The 27,819-nt window shown below is 42.1% G+C and overlaps 1 protein-coding gene across 2 annotated transcripts in view; it reads right to left on the reverse strand.

Moving 5' to 3' along the window:
* The window catches only part of LOC136427713 (glutamate receptor ionotropic, delta-2-like), a 69,267-nt gene that overhangs the window by 31,489 nt on the left and 9,959 nt on the right, over positions 1-27,819 (reverse strand). For both annotated transcript variants that reach the window (XM_066416813.1, XM_066416814.1), the window contains exons 2-3: positions 18,476-18,600; positions 14,030-14,185 (exon numbers count right to left, since the gene is read on the reverse strand). In XM_066416813.1, coding sequence (XP_066272910.1) covers positions 14,030-14,153 — 124 coding nt within the window. In that variant the 5' untranslated portion in view covers positions 14,154-14,185; positions 18,476-18,600. The remainder of the gene's footprint in view (positions 1-14,029; positions 14,186-18,475; positions 18,601-27,819) is intronic.

Genomic DNA, 27,819 nt, shown 5'->3' on the forward strand with positions numbered 1-27,819 from the left:
ACAACTGGATTCTGCTCTTCGTGTGGTCTACCATCATTGGTATAATTCTAAACTTACCGGATCAATTGGGCACGATCGGATTTTGTTTAATCCTTAAGTGAAGCCTGTCTCCCCGTGATTGTTAAGCGCCGTGCATACCTTGAGGGAAGGATGGCACGGGCTGTTTAGATCTGTTTAGATCTTGCCGGGTCTTAGATAACACCGAATTCCCCGGTAACTACCGTCTCCGTAACCACACTGACAGAGAAAAGTCAAGTACGTTCAACGACAAAGAGACAGTGATTCTTCTTTCTTTCCGCTGCAGGTGGAGTAACTTTTTACCTCAATTGATTTCATTAAAAGATAGTAAAGAATGTTGCCTTGAATGGGGCAGTAGTGGCAGCGGTTATATTTGTTTCTAACAGTTCGCTTCAAACGTTTGGATTCTCTACACGCTTTGAGTTGTGGACCGTCATTCCATGCATTATTGTCCCTGGTTGGTTTTGACGTTTCTATATGTCTGCAGGAAGTGTAAGGAATAGCATTACATACATCGATGGTTGACACGGATTAACTAGATGCCTTCCGTGAGAAAAGTGTTCAAAATGATTAATGACTGATAGGGTTCAATGCACCATACATAACATATTTTAAGATTTCTGTTCGGATCTCTGATTAATTTTTGATTGATTTCCTGACTTAGCCTGCTTCTGAATACAGCAGGTAGGTAAATGTCAAGATATTCAGACGGCGTCGTTCAACTTGCGATTAAAGATAACGAGTAGGGCGCCATACGTTCTTCTAGAATGTCTGATTATTAGCCGCAGGAGATTCCAATGAAGACTGCTGTATAATAATGGCAGAAGATGCACTCATTGTCACCGGCGTTTTTTAGAATCCGAATGTCAGACATATTTTGTTGGATATAAAGCTGCTCATCTATGATCATCTTTTACTTGTCTACTGGGGAAATGATACACTTCATCTTGTTGTGACATGTATTATTCGTCGAAAGCATCAACTGATGCAGTGTTTGTGAGCTACATATTAGACCACTTATTCTTCTAAAGTCATGTATGATCCATCCTTGCGAAATGGATCTACGTGGATAAACAGTGATTATGGCTTCACAGTACCAATGGTTCTAGAGGCAGAGCTTGTAAGGAAAGGGGGACTCCTTGTAAATGCCATTCCAAGTCATACATTGCGACACACAGGTCTCTAACATAGTGTTGTGCATGTTTCACTCTAGTCAGATAGTCTGTGACTTAATATTTCTAAGCCAGGAAATCGTTTAATCTTCCGGGCGGACATTTGCACAGGAACCAGCTGTTTGTAAGAGATATGCGGACCTCGGGATTATTCCTCAGCTTAACGGGTCAAAATTAGCTCAAAGAGACTAGATATGACCAGATGGAGAATTCTGTTCAACTGACAGACAAATCCGAAATACAATTTGAAAAATCGATCCAACATTTCTGGAGGTCATTATTGGTTAATTAGGTACAAGATGTTGAGGGATGCCACAAAGTTACCACAACTATTGTTAGTATTAAACATTTGAGCTGTCAAACTTTGCTTTAGAGTTGGGTACGGATTAAAAACAGCTGGTATATTGTACATTGACATCTGTTGTGTGCCTTTCCAGCCCTACCGAGTCTGGCGTACATGGCATGATATTGTATATGAAAATCCGCGTGGAATATTTCACAAAAAAAAGAACAACTCCGTATGTGAACTAGGCCATTCCTATTTTGTCGTTTATCCTAGACTGTCTTAGGGTATAATCTAAACGATATTTTTTCCCTTCTAACGCTTCTAGAAGTAAAATAGTAAAATGTTTAGTTCATAGTCCATTTTCTTTTGCCTCGAGCAAAGGAAACGATACGTTCCATCGACAGAATGTAAACGTTGGATTCAAAACAGCCAGTTTGACGGCCAGGGACGCAGCATGGATGAAATATCAAGGGTTGCGGCACCGTGCAATATCTGATCCTGCCCTCTTTTCCAGTGGAGTTGTGCAATCAAACTATTCACGGTCAAACAAATGGATTCGTCATCAAGAATGTATTCGTTTCTTCCGATTGGGTGCAAGGCTATGTTTAAACATAGGATCTGCCTGAGGTGCCGCGATGCCAGGCGCCAACCGGGCGGGTCCAGGTCGTTTCGGGCGGCAGACCTGTAAGTCATCCGCTTCACCAGATGGCTATATCATCGCGGATCGAGTCTACATTTATAAATAAAAACTTTGGCCATTTGCCTATCGCTTCAACACGTTCTCATTCAATGGTAGACATTTATAGATGAAAAAAAATCACAGTTTAGATGACTTATCTGTCGAAGTCTAAACTGGCTATGATCTAAGATATTATAAAAGATTATTTGAAATATGCCTCAGTTGGCTTTCCCCAAAAAGCGCACTTTTCAAAGCGTACGATCCTGATATCAGTCTCAAAGTAACATATAAAGGTGGAACAAGTGGTTCTGAGTTCGGTGCACGTATTTGATACGCACTGGTGATCAAGAAGCTGGTATCAGCAAGACTTTAGCCGAATTCAATGGCTCCTGTTTACATGCTGGTTTTTCCATGGACGCTTTATAAAGACGTTCCTGGGGCTTTTCACAACAGATATTGCTTTCTTGACACTTAAGTTGAAGTGGGAATTCTAATGTTTCTCACTTACATACATTTAGTTCATCACTGTGGGAAACACCATGTTTGGAAAACATGTTATGGATATCGATGGTACGAGCTCATGAACGCTCCTTACCTCTAATGCCACATGTACCACTGAAACTAAGCTACCAGTCCAATCTTTATGCCAATTCTTAACCTTCTCCCCGCTGCCTAAAGCCCCTCTCTCACTGGACCCGCGGCACTCTGGAGGCGTCGCTGCGGCCGATAAAATTGCCAAAGCACTGAACGAATTAAATCGACAAAAAAACAATCTTTTTAAGCTTTGTGTGTTTTGTTGTCTTTTTGGTCATACTTGTGCGTTTTGAATGACATTCCCATTCTAAATTCAAGGGTAACACAAATCCAGTTTAGGACGCAGCGATACCGCCAGCGTGCCGCGGGTCCAGTGAGAGAGGGGGGCTCTGTAATAAACAGGAAATTAGGTTCAAAACGGCTACTTCAGTGTGCTATAAAGGTTAATCACAAAGTGATGTGATCTTACGATGAAGCCTTTTCAAGATTGTCGCATGAGAGAGTTGCGACAGAGCGATCAGACATTTCCAATGGAGTTCTGTCGAGGGACGTAAAATGATGATTATTCGTGACAGGCTGATGTTTCCAAATGACATTGTTTCTAAGTACACGTCATGTAGTCTGTGAAAATTTCCGGCCCCTTCACACGAGGTGAGGATGGATCACAGAGGCTCGGAGTTAATTAGCGGACCTGCCCTTCCAGAACAGCATCCGGCACCGCAGAACGTAGTTTCCTCCTAAGTATGTCCCACGAGAAGTTACGACTCATTCATAGACGAACCCAACACCACGAATGGATACAGAATTGGCAATTACGACGTTATACAGCAAGGACAGTAAGAAGTAAAAAAAAGTCATGATCTTCAAAAAAAGTTGACTCTCTGCACAAAGTTATATCAAAGCTTTGCGAGTCTGCGAACACATCTTTGATGACAAATATCGATTTTCAGAAGCTAGTTATGAGACTGATCGAGTGAGAGCAGGAGGAATAAACTTTCCTGTAATCATGACACAAGGCCAGACAGGGCAGATTGAAGGTCAGGCTGGGGTGAAGAATTAATGCACTATTCTATTAACTCCTAGACATCCTAGACATCAGAGGTGAGTCTAAAGTACAGTAACTGAAGACCTGCCGCATCGACCAGTTATAGTATGACGTAGCCAGTGACACCAGATGTAGGCGTTGAATATACATGGCTACTGTTTAACATTAGCTCCCATTGGTTACGACCTTTGACACTTCCGTTAAGTCACGTGTCCTTAGCAAACGGCTCAGTCTTCCTGAAGACGACCAGAGGCCTGGTCGAACTTGAAATTCGATGAGTCCATTCTCTTGTGTTAGAATAAGTCCAATCTCTCCATAACGTAATTTACATACAAATGAACATAAACTTACATTAGGATATACCGTTACACTGACACTACTTTCAAAGAGTTCTCTTGCGCGCTTTCAGTAGACCAAGCAGTTTTTTATACGCGGACTTTTGATATGATGCAATTGATACAACATACTTCGTATGCTGGTCCATACAGCAGTTCCAAACTTTTATACAAGAGTTGTTGAACCATAATACTATCAAACCGTCCGCTCTCCGTCTGTAATCCACTATGCCTATCCAATACCTACTAGTTGTCCTGTAAATAAGTGGTATCATTGGAGAGTCGCCAAGAAGTCTTATACGTTTCTTAAAGAATGGCGGAATCTATGAGTTCCTCTTCAATTCATAACGAATTTCCACTTCTTTTGAACGAATGTCTTTCATCTTTCAAATGTACTCAGCATTTTGAGGGCGGAAGAGCCTTGATTTTCTTCAAACTTCTTTTCCTGAGCCCTTATCTATAGGAGTGGTGTTTCCGAGTTGGCATCGCAATTTCCGTGCTCGCTGGTCGGTGTCTGCGCTCTGTATTCCCGTCGCTTTGAGCCGGCTGATTGGCGTAACTACAGGTACAATGACTCTGTGGTTATCGTGCCATGCCATCCGGCGGAACGGTCGTGCTACTCAAGGACCCTTCTTACCTCCAGCCCTGACACGCCGCCTGTGATCACGGAGCATGCTACTTACAGCTCACCACTTTTCACTCCGCTAAGGGCCTGAGGCGGTACCGGAAAAATCGAGACCTTTGCATGAAGGTGCGTTACTAAAGGTTCATTGACCCATTCAGGTCGATCGCCTACTTCCAAGTTGCCAAGAGCGGCTACAGTTTGAATTCTCATTCGCTATACTGGTCTTAAAGCCTCGAGGGTATTTCATAGTAAATTCCTACAGTCCTCATACCCTATATATCATCATTAGAGGCACGAAGCATGTCCGAGCGATTTAAAGAAACTATCTGCAAACTTCTAACTTCGTCAAGACTGCCCTAAGGGAACACAGTGATGCGCAATGCTCAGTCGAGTTGTCAAGTTCTCTAAAGTTCCTTTACACAATACCGACCATTGGGAGTCCCTTACATGTTATCAGTCTATCTAGTTACGACCGACCACGCGCATAGCGAATGCATGGAGGATAGAACTGAAAGGTTTTCAAAAATCAGCTCGACTTTAAATGCAATACTATGACTAAGAATGTTAAAACCTAAAGTTGGAGGCGAGGAATTCCAAGTATCAAAGTCAGACGTGATAATGAAGCTATTAAATTTCCTTTAGAAATTACTATTGAATGTGAGTTTGTTTGCCGACCCAATGTCTGCATCCTAGTTACACAGCAGTAACGTACAACTTCAGAGGGTGGTTTTCCGGTTGGTTTAGCCTTGCATGCACACTGCGTATACTCTCAACATGTGATAGAATATCCAGGACCGGGAGTTACAAGTATGGAGGGTTTCATTCAGTCGCAAAACATTGTACTTCGTAGACTATCTAAAGAAAAGACGAGGTATTCCTTTGGTATTTAGAAGACAGAAATACTCCAGACTTTAGAATAGATGCGCACGAAGTTGAAACAGATCAGCCGTACGATAGCGGCATGTCTAAACGGCGGCATCATTCCTGGGTGCACTGAACCACAATTAACCTATCTGCCATAAATCGTGTCGAATATCGAGACTTTTCAACTCTGTCATACTCCATCAAGGAACTGGATTTCTATCAGACAGGAGGGAGACAGAACAATAAGCCCTGATTATCAGAAACAGCTGTCCCCCTCACAACTTTCACTGCACCCCTCTACAATAACTCGATATCACCTCTCTTCCATGTCAATTTGTCAAAGTTGATAACAAGTTGATTCACGAAACTTGTTTCGAATAATCAAATTGGACATCACAACAACATAACACTAGTGCATCTTGTATCTGCATTCATCCATACGTCGACGTTACTACAAAACCTTTTACAATACAAAAAGATATCAAAACGGGGCTTTCTGCTGCAGTACCGTAGCAGCCGCTAGGGTACCCATTGTTAAACTTGACCTTTGTTTTTCCGACCCCTATCCACCTACAATAAAAGGATCCACCAACAGCTTCTCGAGATATGATGTCCACACACAGACACACAGGCACAGACACACACATACATACACACACACACGCGTGCGCGCGCGCACATACACATAAAGCATATGAGGTACCTCAACATGGGGTTCACTTTACAGTCAGCAACAGTTAGCCAATTAACCTGTTTATCTTTCCCAGAAGATCGACACAAGATAGTACATAACGCGTACTTAACACTTTTAACACGATTAACATCATGTAAACCATCATGTTTCATTGAACTAAACCCCACTGTGGTGAGCAACCATGTGTGCAACCCGCCCGATTGCCTGGATCAGAGAGATAAGGTTGAATCTGATACCACACCGATCTAGAGACCCGAGGTAGCGCTGCGAGGGTTTTCCTGAAAAATCCCGATTCAACTAAGCTGGCCTTTAGCTAAGAGACACTGCTGGGAGGATAACAGCTTTGAACAATGAACAATGTGAAAAGAATATCTGTGCTTGAAGATTTCGTTTCTTGTAAACTGTGACGGCTTAAGATAGCGAAGAGTATATGACACGCGGGTATCTGCCTGTATGTCGTCGTGGCTGATTGTCGGTTGATTTGCAATGGCTCGTTAGCTTCCTTCAGTTCAGCGTCCCGAAATGACATCTTGGCTAACGGCTTTTATTTTCTAAATACCATTGCACAGAAAACAGGCATCTACTTAGGGTTCAAGAAACCCTGCACCATGTCATATAAAACAGAAAATGATACATAAAGACGGCATAACTCGATACTAGACTTATCGTTTGCGAAGCCTTTTCCTCAAGAAGAAGTGATTAGACTTTGAGGTCCCCAGCAGCTCAACTGTCATAAGAAACCGAAACTAACACATAAAGACGGCATAACTCGGCACCAGTTTTATTTTTGCGAAAGGTTCTTCTCAAGATGAAGTGATTAGATTTGGAGCCTTGGAGGTTTCCAGAACCTCAATTGTCAACTATGTGAGTAGGAGAACTCAAATGGATTTCCTGATTTCGATAGGCATTGGCCAAACGAAGTAGCTATCCAATTTGAACTCCCGAGCAGTTTCCTGCCAAGCCGTAACTTCATTTCAATCACGTAGGGTTACATAATTTCGATGCAAAGCATATCAGTTGTTTACGATCCGGGAGTCATTTTGCAGTAGTATTACTTCATTAAACCCTGCGTACTGCCGGGTTATGTAATAAACTGTGGTTGACAAGAGAGAACCACCATCTGTAGAACAAGCCATGGGAGACCGAACTGTAATCCAATACGGCTGTTACTTTTATTAGAAAAAGATTCATATCCGTCATAAAGGGTCATTAAAAGTTTCTGATCGTTCAAATGTTCATTACCCTCTCATCCTCCTCGCATGTGTGGGATTTATTTATATCCACACAAGCCATGATTGGTAATTCCACCTCAGTCGTCAAACAGGATAATCCACATTTCTTCAAACATTGATGAGAACATCAGTATGCTTATGTCTTATATGTAATCTGAGGAATTATGTTGTTTACGCACAACATTGATGCTTGTTTGCTAGGATACTTTTTAAATGACGTAATATGCAAATCTCGACTATTCTGTCAGTAGATTCTTATCATTAGTTTTTCCTGAATCTGTCTATTCCTACATTAGACCTAAATTGTACCTAAACAAACAATTAATACCACCTACGATTTAAACTAATCAATCAAGAAGCCTGACAGATTAGATGAATGATCAATGGTGTCACATTATAAAATCACAACCCATTGTAGATCTCAGAGTCTTACGAGTAGGTCGTTGTTTGAATATCTTTGCAGAAGGGTTTTCCATGCATTTGTATATGGAAGCTTCAGGGATGTTGTAAATAATTCCTGTGGTAATGGAAGATTTTTCTCAACGCTAGGACGTGACCTTCATAATCGTGACACAAAATAATTGAGTTGTTCTATTTGAGATGATTTGATGGTTGATGTCCTTCAAAGTGAATCATCAATCTGAATTAGACAGAACAAGACACTCTAAAGCTTTAGTATGGGATTCAATCTGTGTAAGATAGAGAACTAAGGATTCGCACGCCATTCGTGTGATACCCAAGACAAGGTCTTCCAACAATGAGGCTATGAACATTATCATGTGCTTATGTTGGTGTATCTGGAAGCTTCTTTCATGTTCATCGCCTATTGGCACAAAGATACATAAATAGGTCAGAAAGTTTCCTAGCTGTTTCTGTACACATAGTAGGGTATATTCTTACAGGGGGGTTGCTAGCTCTTCCCCTTTAAAGTGCTCGAGAGGCATCTTCGCGAACACGGAACCCCCATTCTACGTCTCTTCCGCAAGACGGGTGCAACCTCTACCGAGATACCTTCCCAGGATTTAAAGCGGGAGCCCAGTTATATACCAGCTAATCGGAACAAGGAGCTCAACTGTGAGGCTGCAACCAGTTGAGCTACAGGGACATCCCTTATGTTCAAGGCCTACTCATAACTGATGTTTGCTATAAGCGGCTTATCGGATTGTGTTGTTGACTTACAGCTGTGACGCGTGAAGCTGGACGCACTGATCCGTAACTCTTCCGTTTTATTCATTGACGATGACGTTAGAGCTTGTGAATCTACCGTCTCCGAGTAGACGATATAAAGTATAACAGTAGTAAATCAAGATCCTTTAATTTGTCATGCCCGTCCAACAAACTACCTATTACGATTTCGGATGTGTCTCCACAAATGGACTGATTCGAATTCAAGCCTCTCATGAACTGCACGTGAGGAACATCAATAAAGCCACTGTTATGATACATGTAGTAATATGATTCTGATTGTAGATTGTATGATGATTTACTAAGGCCTTGAAAAATGCTGTGTTTCAGATTACGGCGCTGCAAAAAAATAGGGTCGGTACATAAGGATTCTACTTTTCTTCTTCTTTTAAAAAAGTCTGCTGAAGTGATTCAACAAATACAGTTTTTAACAATGTAAAGATGACATGAATCAGGACTCTTATATCAACCATTCAAATAAAGCTTTAATCTATTAACAGAGTGTGCAAAATTCAGGAGGTCTGTTTTGAATTCCAGCGGATGACAAAAAAGGCTTGGGTCAGCAGATTTTGGCTAGGGTCGGCGGGGTTACCGGAAATACGATTTTTTTCTGGGCCTTACCACTTCAATATTCTTTCATACGACAAAATTCGCCAGTTGAACACGAGGATGGCCTTGTCCCAAAATGGCGGATTCCTCACAACGTCGTCCGTCTTGTGGGATTGTTATTTTGCTTTCTTAGTCAGAAACCACCTCGGCAAATCTTACGACAAATCTTCGGTTACAGAATTGTTCCCGCCCTCCATCTGGGAGCCGTCCTCCCTGACCTCCACGATGGCGAGGCCGTACATATAAATCACGTGCATGATAACCAGCCCATTTGAAGGGTACTTATATATGGCACTACAGATAAGGTGCCAGAGATATAATGCGCTGTACCAACTTGAACATAGCGATCCTGAAAGCAGGGTTGGATAGCCCTGGGCCTAAGTAGAATCCACAGTGTAGGTAGTTAACAACTGTTTTCTACCCTAGAAGGCCTATGCTTGGATTCTAAAAGCCTGAATGTATTTCTAGCTTGGCGTGGGCATCAATGCTAGGATGGAATACCGCCTCTGGCATCTCCCATGCGATTTCCCGCGCAGATATAGAGTACATAAAAGCCGGCGCGGTTTCTACACTGTAAATAAATCTTACTCTTCTCTGTCCGCATACACAGTAGTAACTAATAAATGGCTTTCCGTAGCTGCAGGAATAACAGGGTCTCGTAATGGACGGTGGCCATTGGGAAGGCGCAGGGTAACGGTAAGTGTACGTTCTGGTAGATAGCTATGTTCGATACCACGGTGGACAGTTGATGAAAGCCCATTACCATTTCCATCTATCCTCTGTCATCTCAGCAGCAAAGTCACATTTTTCAACTCCTGTTGTAACAACGGCAAGGTGGCTAACTTTAGACAGCTGTATCATTTGCAATGGTAGGAAACTGCCATTGCCAAGAGCCTGCAGACTTGTAAGTAAAAAGTTTCTCTACCATTGATCTTACGTAGACTTTTCAGTTGGCTCGTCAACTACCGACAACAAATGTATTTTGTAAGTCCATGACACGAGTTCCGTCAGTGTCACAGCATACTAGTAGTGCTTTGATACACCGTGCATCGTAGAATATCTAGCCAAATCATCGGTTCTTACAGTGTAGAGTAGTGTTATGTATAGTGTAGTGTAGTGTAGTGCATAGTGTAGTGCAGTGTAGTGCATAGTGAAGTGTAGTGTGGTGTGTAGTGTATAGTGTAGTGTAGTGTAGTATAGTGTGGTGTAGTGTAGTGTAGTATAGTGTTGTGTTGCGTTGTGATGTGTTGTAATGTGTTGTGTTGTGTTGTGTTGTAATGTGTTGTGTTGTGTTGTCCCATGAAAATCAGATAAAACGCCCCTATCTTGGCTGGTCTTCTCAGCCAACGTTAACTGACGTTAACTGAATGTAGATTATCCAATGTCAACGGGGTGTTGTAATATTCCTGAATATGCCAATGTTCTAAGTGCGCTCCTAGCACTTTGCTGTGGAAGTGCATCAAAACAGTGACGCGTATCACAAGCAACAACGAGTGTTGAGAATCTGCTTACTAAGGCAAGAAATACATAAAAAGAATAAGCACACACAAAAAGAAGGAATCATGACCTGATCTATCAAAGGGGGAAAATGTCAATGATCTACGTCTGTGCCATTGGATACGCATTACCTACTGGCATGGAGAATGCATGTGTTCTACTTTGTCTAACATCACCATTGTATCCATCACCATTGTTTCTCCATTCAACAGCAGTCTGAAAACTTTGTGGGCCTAAAAGTGTGTTTGAAGGTGACTTAAATAGGCCAGCCGTGAAGAGGACTGATTATCCTTAAATAGGCTGACCTCGCATCATCAACGCCCGGCTTATCCGCGAGATCCCTGCGCGGATCGATTTGAAGGGTGAAAAAGCTGCAAATTGCCGAGTTAATCCTCCCGTGATGAATCCTGCCGACCAGCTATCAGAGATGTACTTAGGTGAGCTGGTTGTTGGCGTGATGAAGTGTTGGAGTGATTGGGCACGTTGTGAACCATTCAACATCCGCAGTCGAAGAAGACTGTCTTTATGCAGGTTTTAAAGCAGCAATAGCATACATCTTCTCATTAAAAGTATATCTAACTACAACCATTGCCCCCAAGACCTTTCTTTCAATTTGGATCAGAGTGATTAGCCCCACAGAACACATTCACTTTAACCTTTAGCGCACTGAAGTAGAAGTTTGGCACCCCATTCTCTATTGGTTACAGAGTTAGACAGCAATGAGAAGGTTATATCAGGGTCCTATGGGAACATACTTAGTACAGTCTTTCATCATTGTTGCCGGCTTCCTTCAGATTGTATCTGTTAAGCTGAATACATTGTTGGTCGTTCCAACATCATATATACAAACACAAACGTAAGTCCTAACCTTTGGCGTGTTTTGATATTGTGAGATGCCTGCAGTGATGCCTTTTCACCTATGATCGATGTTCTCGTCGTGCGATGCATACATGCATGCCTCACGATCGTACAGGTGACTTTTCATATACGGCCCCATACATCTGATACCAACCCGACCATGACACGACCTTGGCTGGGACATATTCATTTGCCTTTATGAATCTATCTGTCACCTGCAAAGCACTGTTCTTTTGACCTTTGTGCATAATGTATACGTAAAATAAAGAGGCGTCCTTGAAGGTGGTGGTGGTCGATATCTTTCATAGAACCTCAAGGGTAAGTTTCAGAAACTCTCCAAGCGCCGGCCCACGTAACAAGTCGGATTGTTAGCTACGTTGTTAAGCAATGATATAGGTCCACAGACACACATTACTTGCTTTGTTCATCCACTTGTATACATACAATCGATTCTAAACTCTTCCCATGATGGAAAATAGATCAATCAGATGGGGAACATCCACTCGTCAATAGCACACTGTCCGGCAATTTATATTCGTTAGAAATCGAAGACTCACAACACGTGTACTGAGCTAAATTGGTAAATGATGTCCTTTGATGAGCCGTAGACGATAAGAACAATTGAGCTTGAGATTCTGGAACGAGCCGTTCTGAATCCATCTATCTTCTGTCAATAGCCCCATACCTGGATCGTTACTGTCCAAACGACGCTCCCTGGCGAAAACCATACAAACTGCAGGGACCGAACGACCACGTCTAGCGGAGAAATAGACATTAAACAGAGACAACAACAACAATAACGACGTTAGTACGTTGTCGTGTCGGTAGTTGGGGAGTACTGCAGACTATCTCTTTGGACCATTGCATACGAATCAGGGTGCGTTTTAGTACAACTGGTTAAGATGCGCTGAAATCATTGGATGGTAGATTAGAACTAGTAAGTAGTGTGAAATACTTCCAACCATATACTACTATACATATACTTTCATCACAAACGAACACAACTTGATAGGTTTATACAATGATACAAACAACAAACGTAATCCAAATGTATATCCAGCGACTTCATCAACAGAACCATCAATCCAAGCGTACATCAAGTTGGATATAACTTTTACATTCACTGTGCGTCTGTGATATAAACAAGTATTCATCATCATTCAGCTTACGTACATCGACATGAAACCCGCTTGTCAAGATCACAACACTGCAACGCTCTGGAACCCGTCAAGTCGTCTACAACGTGACACAGAAGAACCTTCCTCCCAACCATTGTTAAACTCTGGAACTCTCTGCCACAGGACATTGTGACTCTAATGATAAGGAAAAATGCAATTTTAAGTACAGTATTAATCGCTACCTTAGTGTCCCTCGCCAGCGCCTTATCATATAGATACGGGTCAGCTGCTAAGCTAAGGTATGGTGCTAGGCTTAGAAAACAAAAGTAACTAATGAAGTAAACTACGTGGCCAAGCACTATAGTGTGAGAATTATACCCCTGACGGGCACGGGGCGTTATTAATTTGAAGGTATAGTCTCTTGACGGACAGTACTATGTGAGATGGATTAAGAAAAAGCTTTATTACAGACTTCACATGTGATTTAGGTTCGTGAACATCACAAGGGATATAAATCACTCGCTAAGGACGAAAGGAAATGGGATAAAAGGGAATTATTGATTCGGGCTTAAATAGTTGCGAGGCATCCGTCTTTTTTTCTTTGCAGCATTCCTGATCACATTACTTTGTAACAACATTCATCAAACAACAACAAGCAGCAAACTTTCAGCAACAAGCCTGGTTCTAAATTGTAGCTTCTCTGTTCGGGTTGATATTGACATATATATATGAGGCACAATGAACATGGAAATCGCTCTGTTTTAGTCAGAGAGTACACCTGTTGACAAACAGCATTCAACACAAGCAAATCCTACATTACTATGATGAAGACCATCATATAACGTGATGATCCTGTATCAACAACTATCAACTCTACCTGATGGACTGTTTAATCAAGGTAGGTGCAGCAGTTCAAAGTAAAAGCTTTGCTAAAATTCACAGGGAAATGAAAATGACTCTATATTGTTTATACTATAGGCATGTAGCATAAGACCATGGGCCTGTAATGTAAACATGCATACACCGGGCAATTCAAGACTATAGAGTTGGGAGACTATGGAACAGCAAACAGCAATTGCATGACCCTGAAAAAGTAACCTTTGAGATATGCAGCTCTCTCTGAAAGCCGACTATGCTGTCATTACAACACTTCATCAAATAAAATGCGCATCTTACAGATATATAACATGTACAGTAAATGTGTTGTTTTGTTTTGTTTGACTGCTGCTGGTCTAATCCGGTCCCAGCAATAGAGACGATTGCAGTGTAGAGACCCACCTGATAACGGCCCCTCCACCAGCTGCTGCCCCATCGTCACCACAGCACACCCCAGCAGCAGTACCGCCAGGGCTAACAGTGTCCGTCTCGCCGGGCCACACCACATGTCTCCCGCCAGAGTCATGGCCTCACCGCGGCGACTCCCAGGTAGCAGATCTGTAAGATATAGTTGGAGAGGTCAACGTTACGTTATCTTAGCATTCAATAGATATTAGCTGTCCTTCTGCACCAGGTCAATCACGGGGAAATGCGAAAGGTGGAAAGGCAACGCGCTTTTCTACTTAAGTAAGATTAAGAGAACTTCTATTCAATGATGTAGAACCAAGAGCAATCTCAAGCTATTTGCATTACCAAACAAAGGCCTGAGGTTTCCGTAGTTTGCCATTGTAATTTGCTTAAACTGCTGCATCCATGCGGTCAATAGAAACTGTTTCTTCTCTGCAAGTCGAAGCTTAAGATAGGTGGTTTTAAAGGAAACCTAAGCAATATTAGGGCCCGAAAATCGGATGTTGAAAGTCAATTTATTTAGTCAATTCTATACATGATTCTTCAAACAACCCTATCACAATGTATAGCGACGTCCATCATGAAAAAATACGACGTCGTTGTTATGTGAGATGTTTTTGTAGGCTCGCGAAACTAATAGAGTCAAGTTTTGCGCGGTTTTAAATTCCTCAAAGTATGAAGTTATTACGCAAATGTGCTAAATAGTGTTAGTAGATGTCACTACCATTAAGATACCAGCATTTTATCCATTTCCATATTTTGGGCCTTAATTTTGCTTTGGTTACCTTTAAGGAGAAAGCCTAACTTTCCACTTCATTTTGTTGTAAATGTTAAAGTTCAAGAAGAGAAAATGCTGATGCTAAAAAGCGAGAATAACGAGTGGTTGGTCTACCCGATGGCGTCAGGTAGTCGGCTAGGCAATTTGTGGCGGACAATGAGCTATCGTTCCCTCAGGACCAAACCCTTAAGGCTGTCAAAACATTATATCCTACACCCCTGTGGATCTTATTAGGAACAACAAAGCCCGTTCTTTGTCCATTTTATCCGATTAACTGTAATAAAAATCCATTGACATCTGCTTGTTTTTCTGAGAAGAGACGCTTACAAACCATACAAGTTTCCATTATAGTCAGTTGGCAACTTGCTCATTCATTTTCCTTTAATTCACTGATAAGCAGCAAATTCTTGGAACGGACCGAGCTATCGAATGCGAAATATTGGTAAAACCTCAAGTAACGGTCAATAGCCTGCGCCACAGACTGTTTGAACATTAATATTTTTACGTCGTTTTTGGACAGACAAGGACGACGTGGCACTGCACTCAACTTTTTCATAACTTATTTCAGCAGTGCCACGTACAGAAAACAATATACCCATTTCTACACCTGGGTGGAGTGAGGAAAGTCGTCTAAAGGGCACAACATCGGTGGCGTCGGGGGGATTCGAACCCGGGACCGCTGGGTTCTGGGCCGAAGACCCTACCGTTACGCCACACGACCCCACAATCGAACATTAATATGTTGGTAGCATGCAGGGTCAGGGTACAAGATTTAACCATGAAATGACTTCAATGTACCAACTTTCTCTCAAAGATGCATCATACACCTTGATCACCACTTCCGTCTCCTGCAACAGTGGGAGAAAGATTTTGACAACAGGATACCTTTATCTTGGCTCAGCTCCCTGCCATAATAGCGACCGATCGATCCCAATACATTCCTGTGGGTAAACGTCACCTAACAAGCACTACCTGTTCCCGACAGCCAGGTGACCCCAGGGTACTTAAGTATTCACACACGCAATGACGATTCCTTAGGGGACAGAAGATAAGCGTTAATTTTTCAAAGTCTGCCTGTCTGCCTTGATAGATGCAAGATAGAAACATCGATATCTGAACCTCTACCTTGCGAGTAGTCCCGATGGAATACTTTTCTGTACGGCGGCACTGGCGGGAGGTTGTCCCAGGCGAACATAGTAGAAGTAACGCACAAGCAGGTCACTGTATGTTTAGAAAACCGGTGGGATTTAACGTTTTAAATACTCCAATTTTGTACCCCGCGGTAACTCAGAATCATTCAGGCGGAAAACACAACATCCTCTGTTCTCCTAAGGAGCTACATCTATCTTAATTTATTTTGAGGTCTCATAAGGCTAATCTAGTAAGAATTGGCGAATCCATAAAGTACCATCTGCTAAGAGGCTTACAGTGTAAACCTTTACATCGCTTATGAATAAGACATGATTTGCAAAACGTCTTTATGCATCTACCCTACAAGTATTAACATAATCAGAGGAATGCCTACGAGGGCTTACATTTGTGGGGAATTAACAGACGGTGCTTAGTTCAACCACATACTCGCATGCTTCACTTAGCCTCAAGCTGAATAACGATTAAGCAATTTGGCAGTGATGAGTCCCATCGAATGGTCTCAACATATGTATATCACTCACTCAGTCCTCTTCTGGGCCTAGTGGCTCTTGAGGCTCTAGGAAATCCCTCCATCTTTGACGGTCAGCCGCAAGGCTGGGGGCTTCGTTTAGGGAGAGGCCTCTTCTCTTTAGTTCTCTCTCCATACAGCGTCCATACTCTCCATACATATGTATATAGAATAGGATTAAGTACGAACTGCTGCGCAAGAAAACATGTGTATTTCGATTGTTCATGATCATCATAGAATATTTTCCATATCGCCATATCGTCAGATCTTATGACACGAAAGAAAAAGTATGAAAAGAGAAATGCAGACACAACTATTATATCTATATCAATAGTCTTTGCTTTATCCCATTTTCCGTTTCTCTTAACCAGCAAAACATTTCATTCCTTCGTGATGGCCCCCTGATCGACGATAAATAAACTTGCTGTTTTCAAGAAAAGTGGGAGATTTGAAGACAGGAGTACGTTCTGTTATGAGCTTTGCCCCTGGAGAAGATAGTTGCTGTGACAGTAATCGTTGTAAAAGCTTTACAGCAATCGTGTGGTACATGCACGCGCCCATTTGCACTAGCACTGTACGTCATAGCCTTCCTGTTATCATTCTACAGACCAATGATGACAGACTGCTGGACAGTTTCGCTCTAAGTCAAAACACATCTATTAATTATGATATCAGTTGCAGTAAGAAATCGATGGATGAATGAATGAATGAATCAATAGATAGGTAAAGGTCTTAAGATAACTCTATTATTCATCTAATCATTCGTTTACAGAAAGGATTCTCTAAAGCTGCTTGAAGCTTTCGTTGCCCCATTGATGTGAGACGGCCCGAACCCCAGAACAATTTAAGACGCAGTTAAGGAAACAAGGAAGCACGAAAATCCAATTTCTCGCCTAAATGAGATATGTATCTGCGTTATTGGGCTTTACTTCAGCCGCGGATAAGGGTGCCTGCCGGCTGGTGATCACAGAAAGGAAATGGTCTTTATTCTCCTCTGGAAGACAGATAGATATGAGACGGCGGGTGTCCACTGTGGGTAACCGAGATGTCGTATGGAGAAGGATAACTGTAAATCTGTTGTACAAGGGAAACACACACGATCTAACAGAGCAGTTCCATCCAACAGAGGGCTTACCCTATAGCTCAAGTGGTAACAGCCTCACAGTTGAACTCCTGGGTCCAACTAGTTCCTAACTGGGAGACCCCGCTTCAATCCTGGGTCAGGACAGCTCGGTTTGGGCTGCACTCATCTTTCGGAAGGGATGTAAAATGGGGATCCTGTGTTCGGGGAGTGCTACCAATCCCCTGTAAAATATACCCTGCTACTAAAACAGCAGAGAAACCTGCTGCCCAATGTGCTACTAGGCACTACAAGGGTCTGAACAAACGTTCAATCCAACGCGAAAGACCAAAGATTTATTTGTTGAGGCGACTGTCAGTGTCCTTGAATGACCCCACTCTCTCTCTCTCTTAACAGCGGAAGTGAATGGTTAGCCGTTCTACTGCGAGGCTTAAGTGTCTCCTGGATTGAATGTTATAATCAAGCATGTCTAATATAGATTTTACCCGCCGGATACGTTCTTCCACTCTGGCGGATTGGACATAAGCCACCGAGACAGGAGAAGGTACAGGATCAAGATAACATAAAAACCCTAACTTACGATTAGTCTTTAGAAAGGATCTTTGGTTGTTGAATTGTGATGATATGGTATAGTAACTAATTGACAATCAACGCTTCTAACGGAATTTTGGTGATGAACAAAATACAGGTCTAACTACAAGAAAATCAGCACCAAGGACAGAAATCAAAAGGAGAATATAACCACACAGTTATCGGTATGAAGAAGGTAGTGGATTGCACGGACCAATAAGGCAGATATCATACCATTAGTACCTAATGAACTAATGAGTGGTCATACGTACAGTAACGACGCAAGCAACAGTGTGTGATGTTCTGGGGTCAATGTTTTACCGCAGATTACTATATGTAAGCTTTACGTACCTGTTGATCTTCTTCACTCGGCTTGAATCGCCGGAACCTTGACGATAGCGAGCCTCTCTCCGTCCTCCCAGGATGCAGAGTCAGCTTGTGAAGTGAAGTGGGCGCCGCCTCAGACAAGCCACGCCCTTCAAGGTAACAGCAATGAACGATTGGTTGAAATGTGAGAGCTGATTCGGACTCACATTATCATGCCGAAAAAAAGTCATTACCATACCGAGTCAGCTTGTGACGTGAAATGGTCGCCGCCTAACACAAGCCACGCCCTACAAGGTAATGCCAATGAACGATTGGTTGAAATGTGAAAGCAGGTTTGTACTCACATTATCATGCAGAGAAAATCACCAACGCACGGCTAGGAATACCAATTACGTCTGGATCAATATCCTCAAAAACTTTAGAATTTGCAAAGGACAAGAGAGCATCTTAAATGCAGTAATGCGGAAACCCTTGTCACCTGAACCGGTTGTTTGCTACCCTTCCACGGCAGAATGTCACTGCAGGGCAGAAATGAAAAATGGCCAATTTGTGCTGCACGAAAGCCTCATTGGAAGTCGGTAGGGAGAGTCTCGCGGAATATCAGTAACAACTGAGATTATAATCCAGATTTGGACACCAAGACTCTAATCCTAGCAAAGCTAGTTAATCCACATCATATCAATAATTTCTTGTGATCGTGTAATCTTGCAATAAATCCTGCTAAATAGATGTATTGTATTTTTTTCTACAGAGAAAGAAGGTTCCTCGGTATGTTGTCGGCCAGACATGGTGAACACTGTTAGTGGCAAGTCATTTGAACAGTCTAATTAGTTTAACAACGACCATCGTTACAGAATACAAGGAAGTCTACTCCAACGAGCACGCCCAAGGACTTTACTATATGTCTGTATCCCAATCCGCTAGAGAGCTTGCTCTTGTATCGTTTCCCAGATGGCCAGTCTTTTCTACAGACGGTTTACTCCGAGGCCCGAGGTAAGTCGATCTGGTGGTATTGAACTAACTTAAGACCGACATACAAAACCAATCATCAATCTCATTCTGTACCGGAGGGAATGCGGAATACAATAAATGTACTTATATCCGTGTTTACGAAACACCATAAGTTGCAAGCTGCCAACAGACAACCTTGGCCTTTACAGTCAGTTGCTGTCCCTTGACTTACCCTAGACTTACACCATCGCTTCATTTTTAACAGCTGTCTCCAGCTATCTAATTCTAGTATGGCTATACATTTGCTGCCACCTAACACAAATCTACCAGAGGTATCAATCGGTGTTTCCCGTTTTGATAGCCGCTGGGTTTATCGCGCACGAACTTCATTATCTCGACGATTAAAATGCACTTAATGAATGAATTAAAATGCACGTAATGAAGGAATACATATTGTGCAATTACCCGTGAAGTGCACTTATGAGAAGACCGTAATGAAAACTTGGAATTAATTGCAACTTGATGGTAAAAATGATAATTTACAGACGATAAATCATAGTGTACAACAAGCAGTTTTCTGTCTATTTAAAAGATAACGATGTCTCCATCGACTCCTAGTGATTGCTGTGATAGGTGTCCCACTGTGCAATAGCGATGAGTTATGAAGGCGAATACAAACCCTACGCTATTGTCTGAACAATACCTAAGGAAGACCCTTTCAAGTTGAACTCATACAAGCAGATCGCATTCAACAGGGATTGATACAGATATTCTTACGTCCCTCGGACTTTAACAGTTTACCTTATCACATAACCTATTCAAGTTCAAGGACGCTGTCCATCCCCATCAGTGGAACAACCAATAACAGTGCATCTCTCTGTACGATTGTTTCCGGCTTAGAGGAGTTTCAACATAATGCAACAAAACCAAGGAGAAGAAATCAATACCTGTGATACCCTGCAGACGCATCAACACGACCCACACAAGATCTAAGAAAACCGGTAACATCTCTCACACATGATAAGGGAATCGATCGATGTCGCTTCCCACATGTAGGCACCGACAATTGCCCCAAATACAACCCATGATTTTTCATTGCAATATGTGAAAACGCGATAGATGTAATATACATGTACTGTAGTGCAGTGCTCAAGCAAACTGTTTATGACATTATGTTAGCACCGCCACATAACAGGTATACAATCAATAACACAAAAACATGTGAATCGTCTAATGAATATATACAACGAAGAAATTATGCTAAAAAAATTCAAGAATGAACACCAGAGGTGCCTTAAGTTTTCATATGATAAATGATTACGATGCCAATTAAGCATGAAAACGTTTGGCTTCTAATAAATGCAACTAAGTCATAATCTGTGCGCTGGTCTTAGAGGAGAGCAAAGATGATCCTCTGAGGGAGTAAGAATTGTACAGTAGCGATCTCAGATTAAGTTTGATTTCGCACCAATTTCACGTGCAGATCCATTAATGTGGTATACAGTACAGCTGACGTCCTTGGCCGTGTGGTATAGATATAGTGAAATTGCAGAGGGTTTCATCATCGGGAAGGTCCCGCATGTCGAGTTGGGATATCAGACCATCAGTTTTATTGTCACTTCTGCTAGTCCACTCATATGTTACAGTTAGGGGCACCAGATGAAATGTACAGCCAATGTATTACATTATCAACGGTTTGGAACGACATTTTACCAGCGTGACTGCCAGGACTTGATGAATTCATTAACTTAGAGTAAGTACCAATGGTATAAAACTTTGTTATTGTACGTTTGCCTGGAGAGCAGTAACTGTAGAGAGCTAGAGGCCAGAATCTGGCCTGGGCACTTTAAGTAGATACTAGGTAGAATATAGCACAAGTAATTTGTTCTAATTATGAAAGTTTTCTGTCTTTTAACTATTAGTGTCTGTGCTATCCTTACGGAAAGCCCTCACCTCAGAAAAACGTGTTCTACATCAAAATATCAAAGTTTGCGACGGTCGAACTTTGCAAACTTTCCCCAAGTTTTCTCTCAGAGACGTGTGTAATGGGAAAGGCCATTGATATATGTATGTTCAACCAATAATCCCATGAGAACAGCTGACCTCCAAGAGTACTGCCGTCTTAAAACTTTTAATGCACGAGTCGTAAGACTCTGAGGGGATCACTCGTTGCCTTGGTAACAGCACTTTCTGTCTCGCCAGTTCGTGATGGATACTGGTGTGCACTCAGGGTTCCCGGCTTTATTGTAAAAAATCTCCGCAGGGCAGAAAAACGGCGATCAATTGCACCTCCGACAGGTAATTATTGTGACGAATGTCCCCATAAATGACTTATGTACATTATAATAGCACCTCTCACTTCGAGGTCAACAGCGTTCCGCCCAGTCTCAAGCGGTTTTCCTGACTGGTGCAAATTGAAACACTGCTCAGCGATGACCTTGTAACAGGGACATTAATCTGACATGGATGTAGAAGAGGTATGATGCACGTCTTGCCTGGGAAAATGGCAAAGGTCATCTACAGTTAATTCTAATTGTCTTTAGAATGATTTTACGATCAGCCCCTAGGAGACCGAGCTCTCGTATGCTGGGGAATTAATTGTCCATACCAATTCTAGAGGAGCAGGGGGTAAATTGTTCTAGTTATGATTGCATATTTCAGTACGTGGACAAGTAAATGAGTGTTCTGCAATTAAGTGGTGATATTTGGTGGAAGGAGGATACTTCATTTTACCTTCTATTCAGATACTTTTAACTTTTGAGTTTTGACTGCTCTCGTCACCTGTGACAAGTGACTGAATTAAGAGATTGGCACAACTACACAGTCGATCACAAAATACAGGAGTACTTTTCTATAGCAAGAGAGAGAGAGAGAGAGAGAGAGAGGGAGAGAGAGAGAAAGAGAGAGAGATAGAGAGAGAGGGGGGGCTAAATCAGATATAGGAAGCTCCTCTTTTAGAGCCATTATGGAAACTACTTGACCTTCTCGGGGCTAAACAAATGACGTAGTCATAAGTTATCAATTCAATGCTTCGTTAGGCTCAGTAACTTCTACAAAAGAAGCCATCTAATTATTGCATTTAATAGTAGAAAGCTGTTCCTGATTACTTTTATGAGTTTGTAACGACTGAAGCAAACCGTTTGTGATATTGCACCCGTCCCAAATATCAATGTATGCAGTTTACGTGACAGATCTGAAGACAGCTTCAATATTAATAGACAACTTTATTGGCTAGTGTTGTTCATTTTCTGGAACATAGCACACACTTGTGTTTCTTTATGACAAAATGTGCTACTGTACTCTTACACAATTCCAGACAAAGCACTGCGCACTTGCATATAAAGTAATCCACTAAAGTTTATCTAGATCTAAAAAGTAAGCCAATTTATTTTTATTGTCGCGTTCTTCATGTTATTGTTATTCCCCTCAGCCCCTTACTCTCCTATATACACACATCTTAATACCCAACGGGTGACTTCCGCAGGGGTCCCGTTTGGCATTTATGAGTCTCTGAGGTTCTTTATGAATTGTTTGATAAGAAGTGACAGTTTGTTTTACCCGGGCTGAGCCAGGATGCAGAGTTTCCCTGATGCGACTGGCTTAACCAAACATGGTATGAAATACAGACATGGCGGCACCAACAATGCGCATGTCATAAATCAACATCGAGGCAGTGGAGAGGTACGTGAACAAACTTTCAAGACATCACAACATCTACGTCTTTTGGAATACACATGTCAACTGTTTCAAAAGCTCCGCGAATAGTTTCATCAGGTTGGTAAGTCACTGAATAAAAAGACTCTTTTAACACAACCAAGTGATTTATTCCACCGAAGTTTCGGTGACGATCTGTCACCTTCTTCAATGCAATTCTGACTGGTTAACATAGCAATGCAGCACAGGTGTTGCTGCTTATACATAATGAGATGCATTCCCAAACGCAAAATATTTACATATGTACAATCACAGGAGATGACATCACTATGCGGTTGCAAGCATACACAACTATCGATCAAAAAACAATGCAACGATTGTCATCTATTTCTTAAAGATTATTTATCTTAGATATACTTATTTCATCTGTAAAATTGACCTTTTTAAAGTATCATTTAAGTTTTATAAGAAAAATACGGCGACAGACAGAACGGTTCGTGCCATGGCATCGAAAACTGCTTCCCTGAGGCTTTTGTTTGACAGAATCTCAATATTACAACCTACGTACCTGTGGCGGTACTGGGCGTGCGAGTTTGTATGTTTGGGAAAAATCTACTTCTCAATTATCGAAGAACATCAACAGCTACAAAAGAAATGATGATAATAATCACGACTCTATTTACTTTACTTACACATTACAGACTATTAGCCGTATAATATCTACCAGTTGCAATCAAAAGCCATGGCAAACTTTCTCTTTGCTACACGCTGAAGTCGATACTTCAATTCGGAAAAGTTTGATCTCTACAGTTTGGGAGAAACATATGGCCGCCTTCTGGTGCCGTTAATTTATCAGCAAAATCCCCCCTGAAACATAAATATGACTTCCACCGTAGCGTGACCTGAGTTGGCCCCAGCCAATCCCCGTCGCCCCGCTGGGACAGCACTACAAGTGGCGCGTAAGCCGCACATCCCACATAACTTAGCAGGGAACATTTATCACAATCCCGCCTGTCTAAAAAAAACTTTCACGGAGCTGTTCATTCTACCGGTGCAATGGCCTAGTGTTCGCCTTGCACACGGTAGGTCGTGAGTTCGTTCCTCGGCCAGGTTATACCAAAGACTTTAAAAATGGTACATACCTCTTTCTCTGCTTAGCACTCGAGCTCAGCATTTGGAAAAAGAGTGTGGAAATTAAACACACATCACTACCAGCGGACTAGCCCCCTGCTGTACTGACTTGCACAAATGTGTGGCCCAAGGGCTACAAAAATGGAGATGGGCGCCACCCCTATGCGTCTTATCAAGAGGTCTGGGATACTTTAACTTTAATCTCATTCTACCGCATTCTCACGGATACATTTTAGAATAAAGAGTTGTACAAACATTTTCTTGTCAATTATAAGTAGTTATTGATAATAAACAGCGATATTTATAGGCGAAGAAGCTGCACTTATTGCACAATATGTGAGATGTTTGGTATCTTGCAACAGATAGAAGTAACGAAGAGGGGGGATAGTAAATGAGCACGGTAAGACATGTTACTGTACAATTTCCAAACTGACGCTGTTTATTCTAACATCTACATCTACATAGGGTGTTGCCCCCAAATAACCCCTTCAGGGGCAAAGTAGGGGGGGGGGGGAGTTGAGGTCCCGGGCTAAAGCGGGCAGGCCTCCAGCCTGGCACGGAACGACTCAACGGTGGGAGCCGTCGCAACGGTGCCAGGCAGGGTATTCCACTGAGGGATGGTGCGGGGAAAGAAAGAGTGTTTATATGTGTCAGTTCTTGCGTGAATGGTGTAAAACTTGAGGTCGTGGCTCCCCGGGTGCGCCCCTGGGCTGGTTTCAGCAAACTATAAGTGTCTAAATTAATGCGGTTATTAACAAGTTTGTAGAAGAAGGTGAGGCGGGCGTTCCTCCTTCTTTCAGAGAGAAGGGATAACAACTTATCAGAACTGAATCTCTTCAGTGTCAAATGGAGCCAATAATATATTTAGGTAGGATACTGCCTAACATCAGTAACACAAGAGACAATAAAACTGATGGTCTGATATCCCAACCTGACATGCGGGACCTTCCCGATGATGAAACCCTCTGCAATTTCACTATATCTATACCACACGGCCAAGGACGCCAGCTGTACTGTATACCACACAAATGGATCTGCACGTGAAATTGGTGCGAAATCCAACTTTATCTAAGAACACTGCATACTATGTAGCAAATGGAAGTCTTAACTGCCTATCCAAACTCTAATCCTGGCATGTCTCGTGCCATTTTGCAAATATGATGCAGAAATACGGGTACCGGGTGGTAACATAAATCGCCTGAGCATCGATCTGAGATGAGTTCTGAACTTCTGTTCGTAAAATATACAGGCGTAGGATCCAATCACAAGACGAACGACACCATCCGATAACAGAGAAGTATCGTAGCCATATAATTGACGGCATATCGTACGGTTTCATGAGTGATGAGTTGACTTACTGAGATCGCAAACATCGCGATCAAACGGTTATTTGCTCTCGATGTGACGAGGTTAGACTGGGAGTTCAGGAAGAGGTGATTTGTATTGAATATCCACATGATCCAAGAATTCTGAGAAGTTACTGATGGCTTACGGGTCTCCAGAAAGTACGAAATGGAACGAAATGGAACGAAATGGAACGAAATGGAACGAAATGGAACGAAATGGAACGAAATGGAACGAAATAAAACAACATACAGTTGTTTTAAATGGAATCATAGACAACAGCAAAAGATTACTGATAAATTGTGACCAATGATTAAATACTAATTGAACTAAGAAGCAGTTGAAACGTTCAGTTTACTGTAAGTTCCCGTGATCCAAAGAACGTATTGCAATAGGATTAAACATGCAGCATGGTTCACTCAGCAAATTTACAAAGAGAAGAAGAAAAATCAGTTTCGTCCTCGTCATGAAACGCTAGCTAATGAAGCCGTCAAGTATGTCGGAACACAAGGCAGTCAGATTTCCCCTGGGCACATCAATATCTTCTCTTGCATGACAAAACTGCAATAAAAGTCTTAAAAGGAGGGCCACATGACCTGAGTGACAACTTTCACGTGTACATAGCATACCTATGCACATGTTATCGAAATGGATTGCATCATTCATGCAAGCATGTGGCGATATAGCACGACAAACGGCACACACTCACTCACAAACCTGAAATAATATCAATTGCTTTTATCTTCTTTATCCTTCACCTTTGATCAACATGCCTTGAGCCAGTAACACCGGTTGCTATACAGCTTATATGGGGTCTCATTAAATGAGCGCAACCAAGTGCAAAATGGTATCACAGGTTTGATGTTCGTTACGGTTGTAAACGCGGGATTGGTGCAGACGGCTGAACGTTGAAGTTACGGATCCATCTGAGACGGAACTGCATGCAGAACAGTAGTAGAGGGCAAACGCCAAGGCAGCTAGGGTCGGCAGGTTGTGGGCGGAACGGTTGTTAGGGACCGAACATGCAGTGTCTGAAAGGTCATGGTAAGAGTAAGAATCTCCCGCTGGTGTCCGGGAAATATAATTGCTGTTTCCAACACGCGTAGGTTCAAACTGGTTAAGCCGCACTGCAATGGTAACACCACTTTATGGAACATGGGATTTGAACGAGTAAATTTTACAATTAAGAAGCTTTACTTGGTACCAGTAGTATCAATCTTTAAGTGTAGAGGTCATGATCCTTCAATCCTCACCGTCCTATACTGCCCTTAGATTGTGAATTAAGACTGAAGTTTACACATTACTGCCCTTAGATTGGTTAGATGAATTCATTTTGAATTGCCTAAGATTTTTATTGCTGAAAAGGTAGCTTGGGAGTCGTGTGGAGCATTTTACAGTACAATAAAAGTTTAAACTTCTGCTGGGCTCCAGCCGCTAGAGTTTCATTATTCCGGTTTCCTGATCCCCAATAGACACAAAGTGCAATCCGTTAGCAACAGCCGCTATAATTCCTGCACCTATAAAACGTGTAGGCACGTCTGGACAACAGTGATGGGCTGGAGGTCAACCACCCCTGTCTCATTTGCATACGTGTGATGGCTGCATCTCAGCATTCTATGGCGACATTTACACTCGAAATGTAACTTTGCAGTGTTATCCTATTGCTCTTGATATATATAGCAGTCGCACAATCGATGACTAGCATTTTCGGAACGCATTCAGACACATTATATTAATTACATACGACGCGGCGTTAGGGTATGTGCGAAGCCAGTTGCTTGATGAATATAAATTGATTTTAGAGATCATTTTTACATGGCCAATTGTTTGGTTGTCAGAATTATGAATATGATGATAACGATGATGATGATGATGATGATTATGATGATGATGGTGCTACCCAACAATGACTGACTAGTTGTTCAAGAGTGTCAATATGTTTGTATGGTACTAGTAACAACTGCCCATACCAGGACACATCATCACAGCAGGGAGGTCTTCCATAACCAGCACAATCTAGCGTATGGGAGAAGAACTACAGCGCTGTACGCTTGTCAAAAGTTTCCTTTATTGTTTGTAACAGCGATAAAAGTTTTAGAAATCCAGATTTGAATGCCGTGCAATTTTGTGCCGTCAGAGGATAGATCACTGGCTTCAAGTCATAAAGGTTTTGTATCGTCTCGGATTGAAATATAGTCGGGTAGACGTTCTTCAAGATGCAATCAGCAGGTGTCTTCTGAAACTACAGGGGATGGAAGAAATATCGACACCTCGGAATTAGGTTGGAC

This window comes from Branchiostoma lanceolatum, chromosome 2, assembly GCF_035083965.1.
Source record: "Branchiostoma lanceolatum isolate klBraLanc5 chromosome 2, klBraLanc5.hap2, whole genome shotgun sequence".
Lineage (NCBI taxonomy): Eukaryota > Metazoa > Chordata > Leptocardii > Amphioxiformes > Branchiostomatidae > Branchiostoma > Branchiostoma lanceolatum.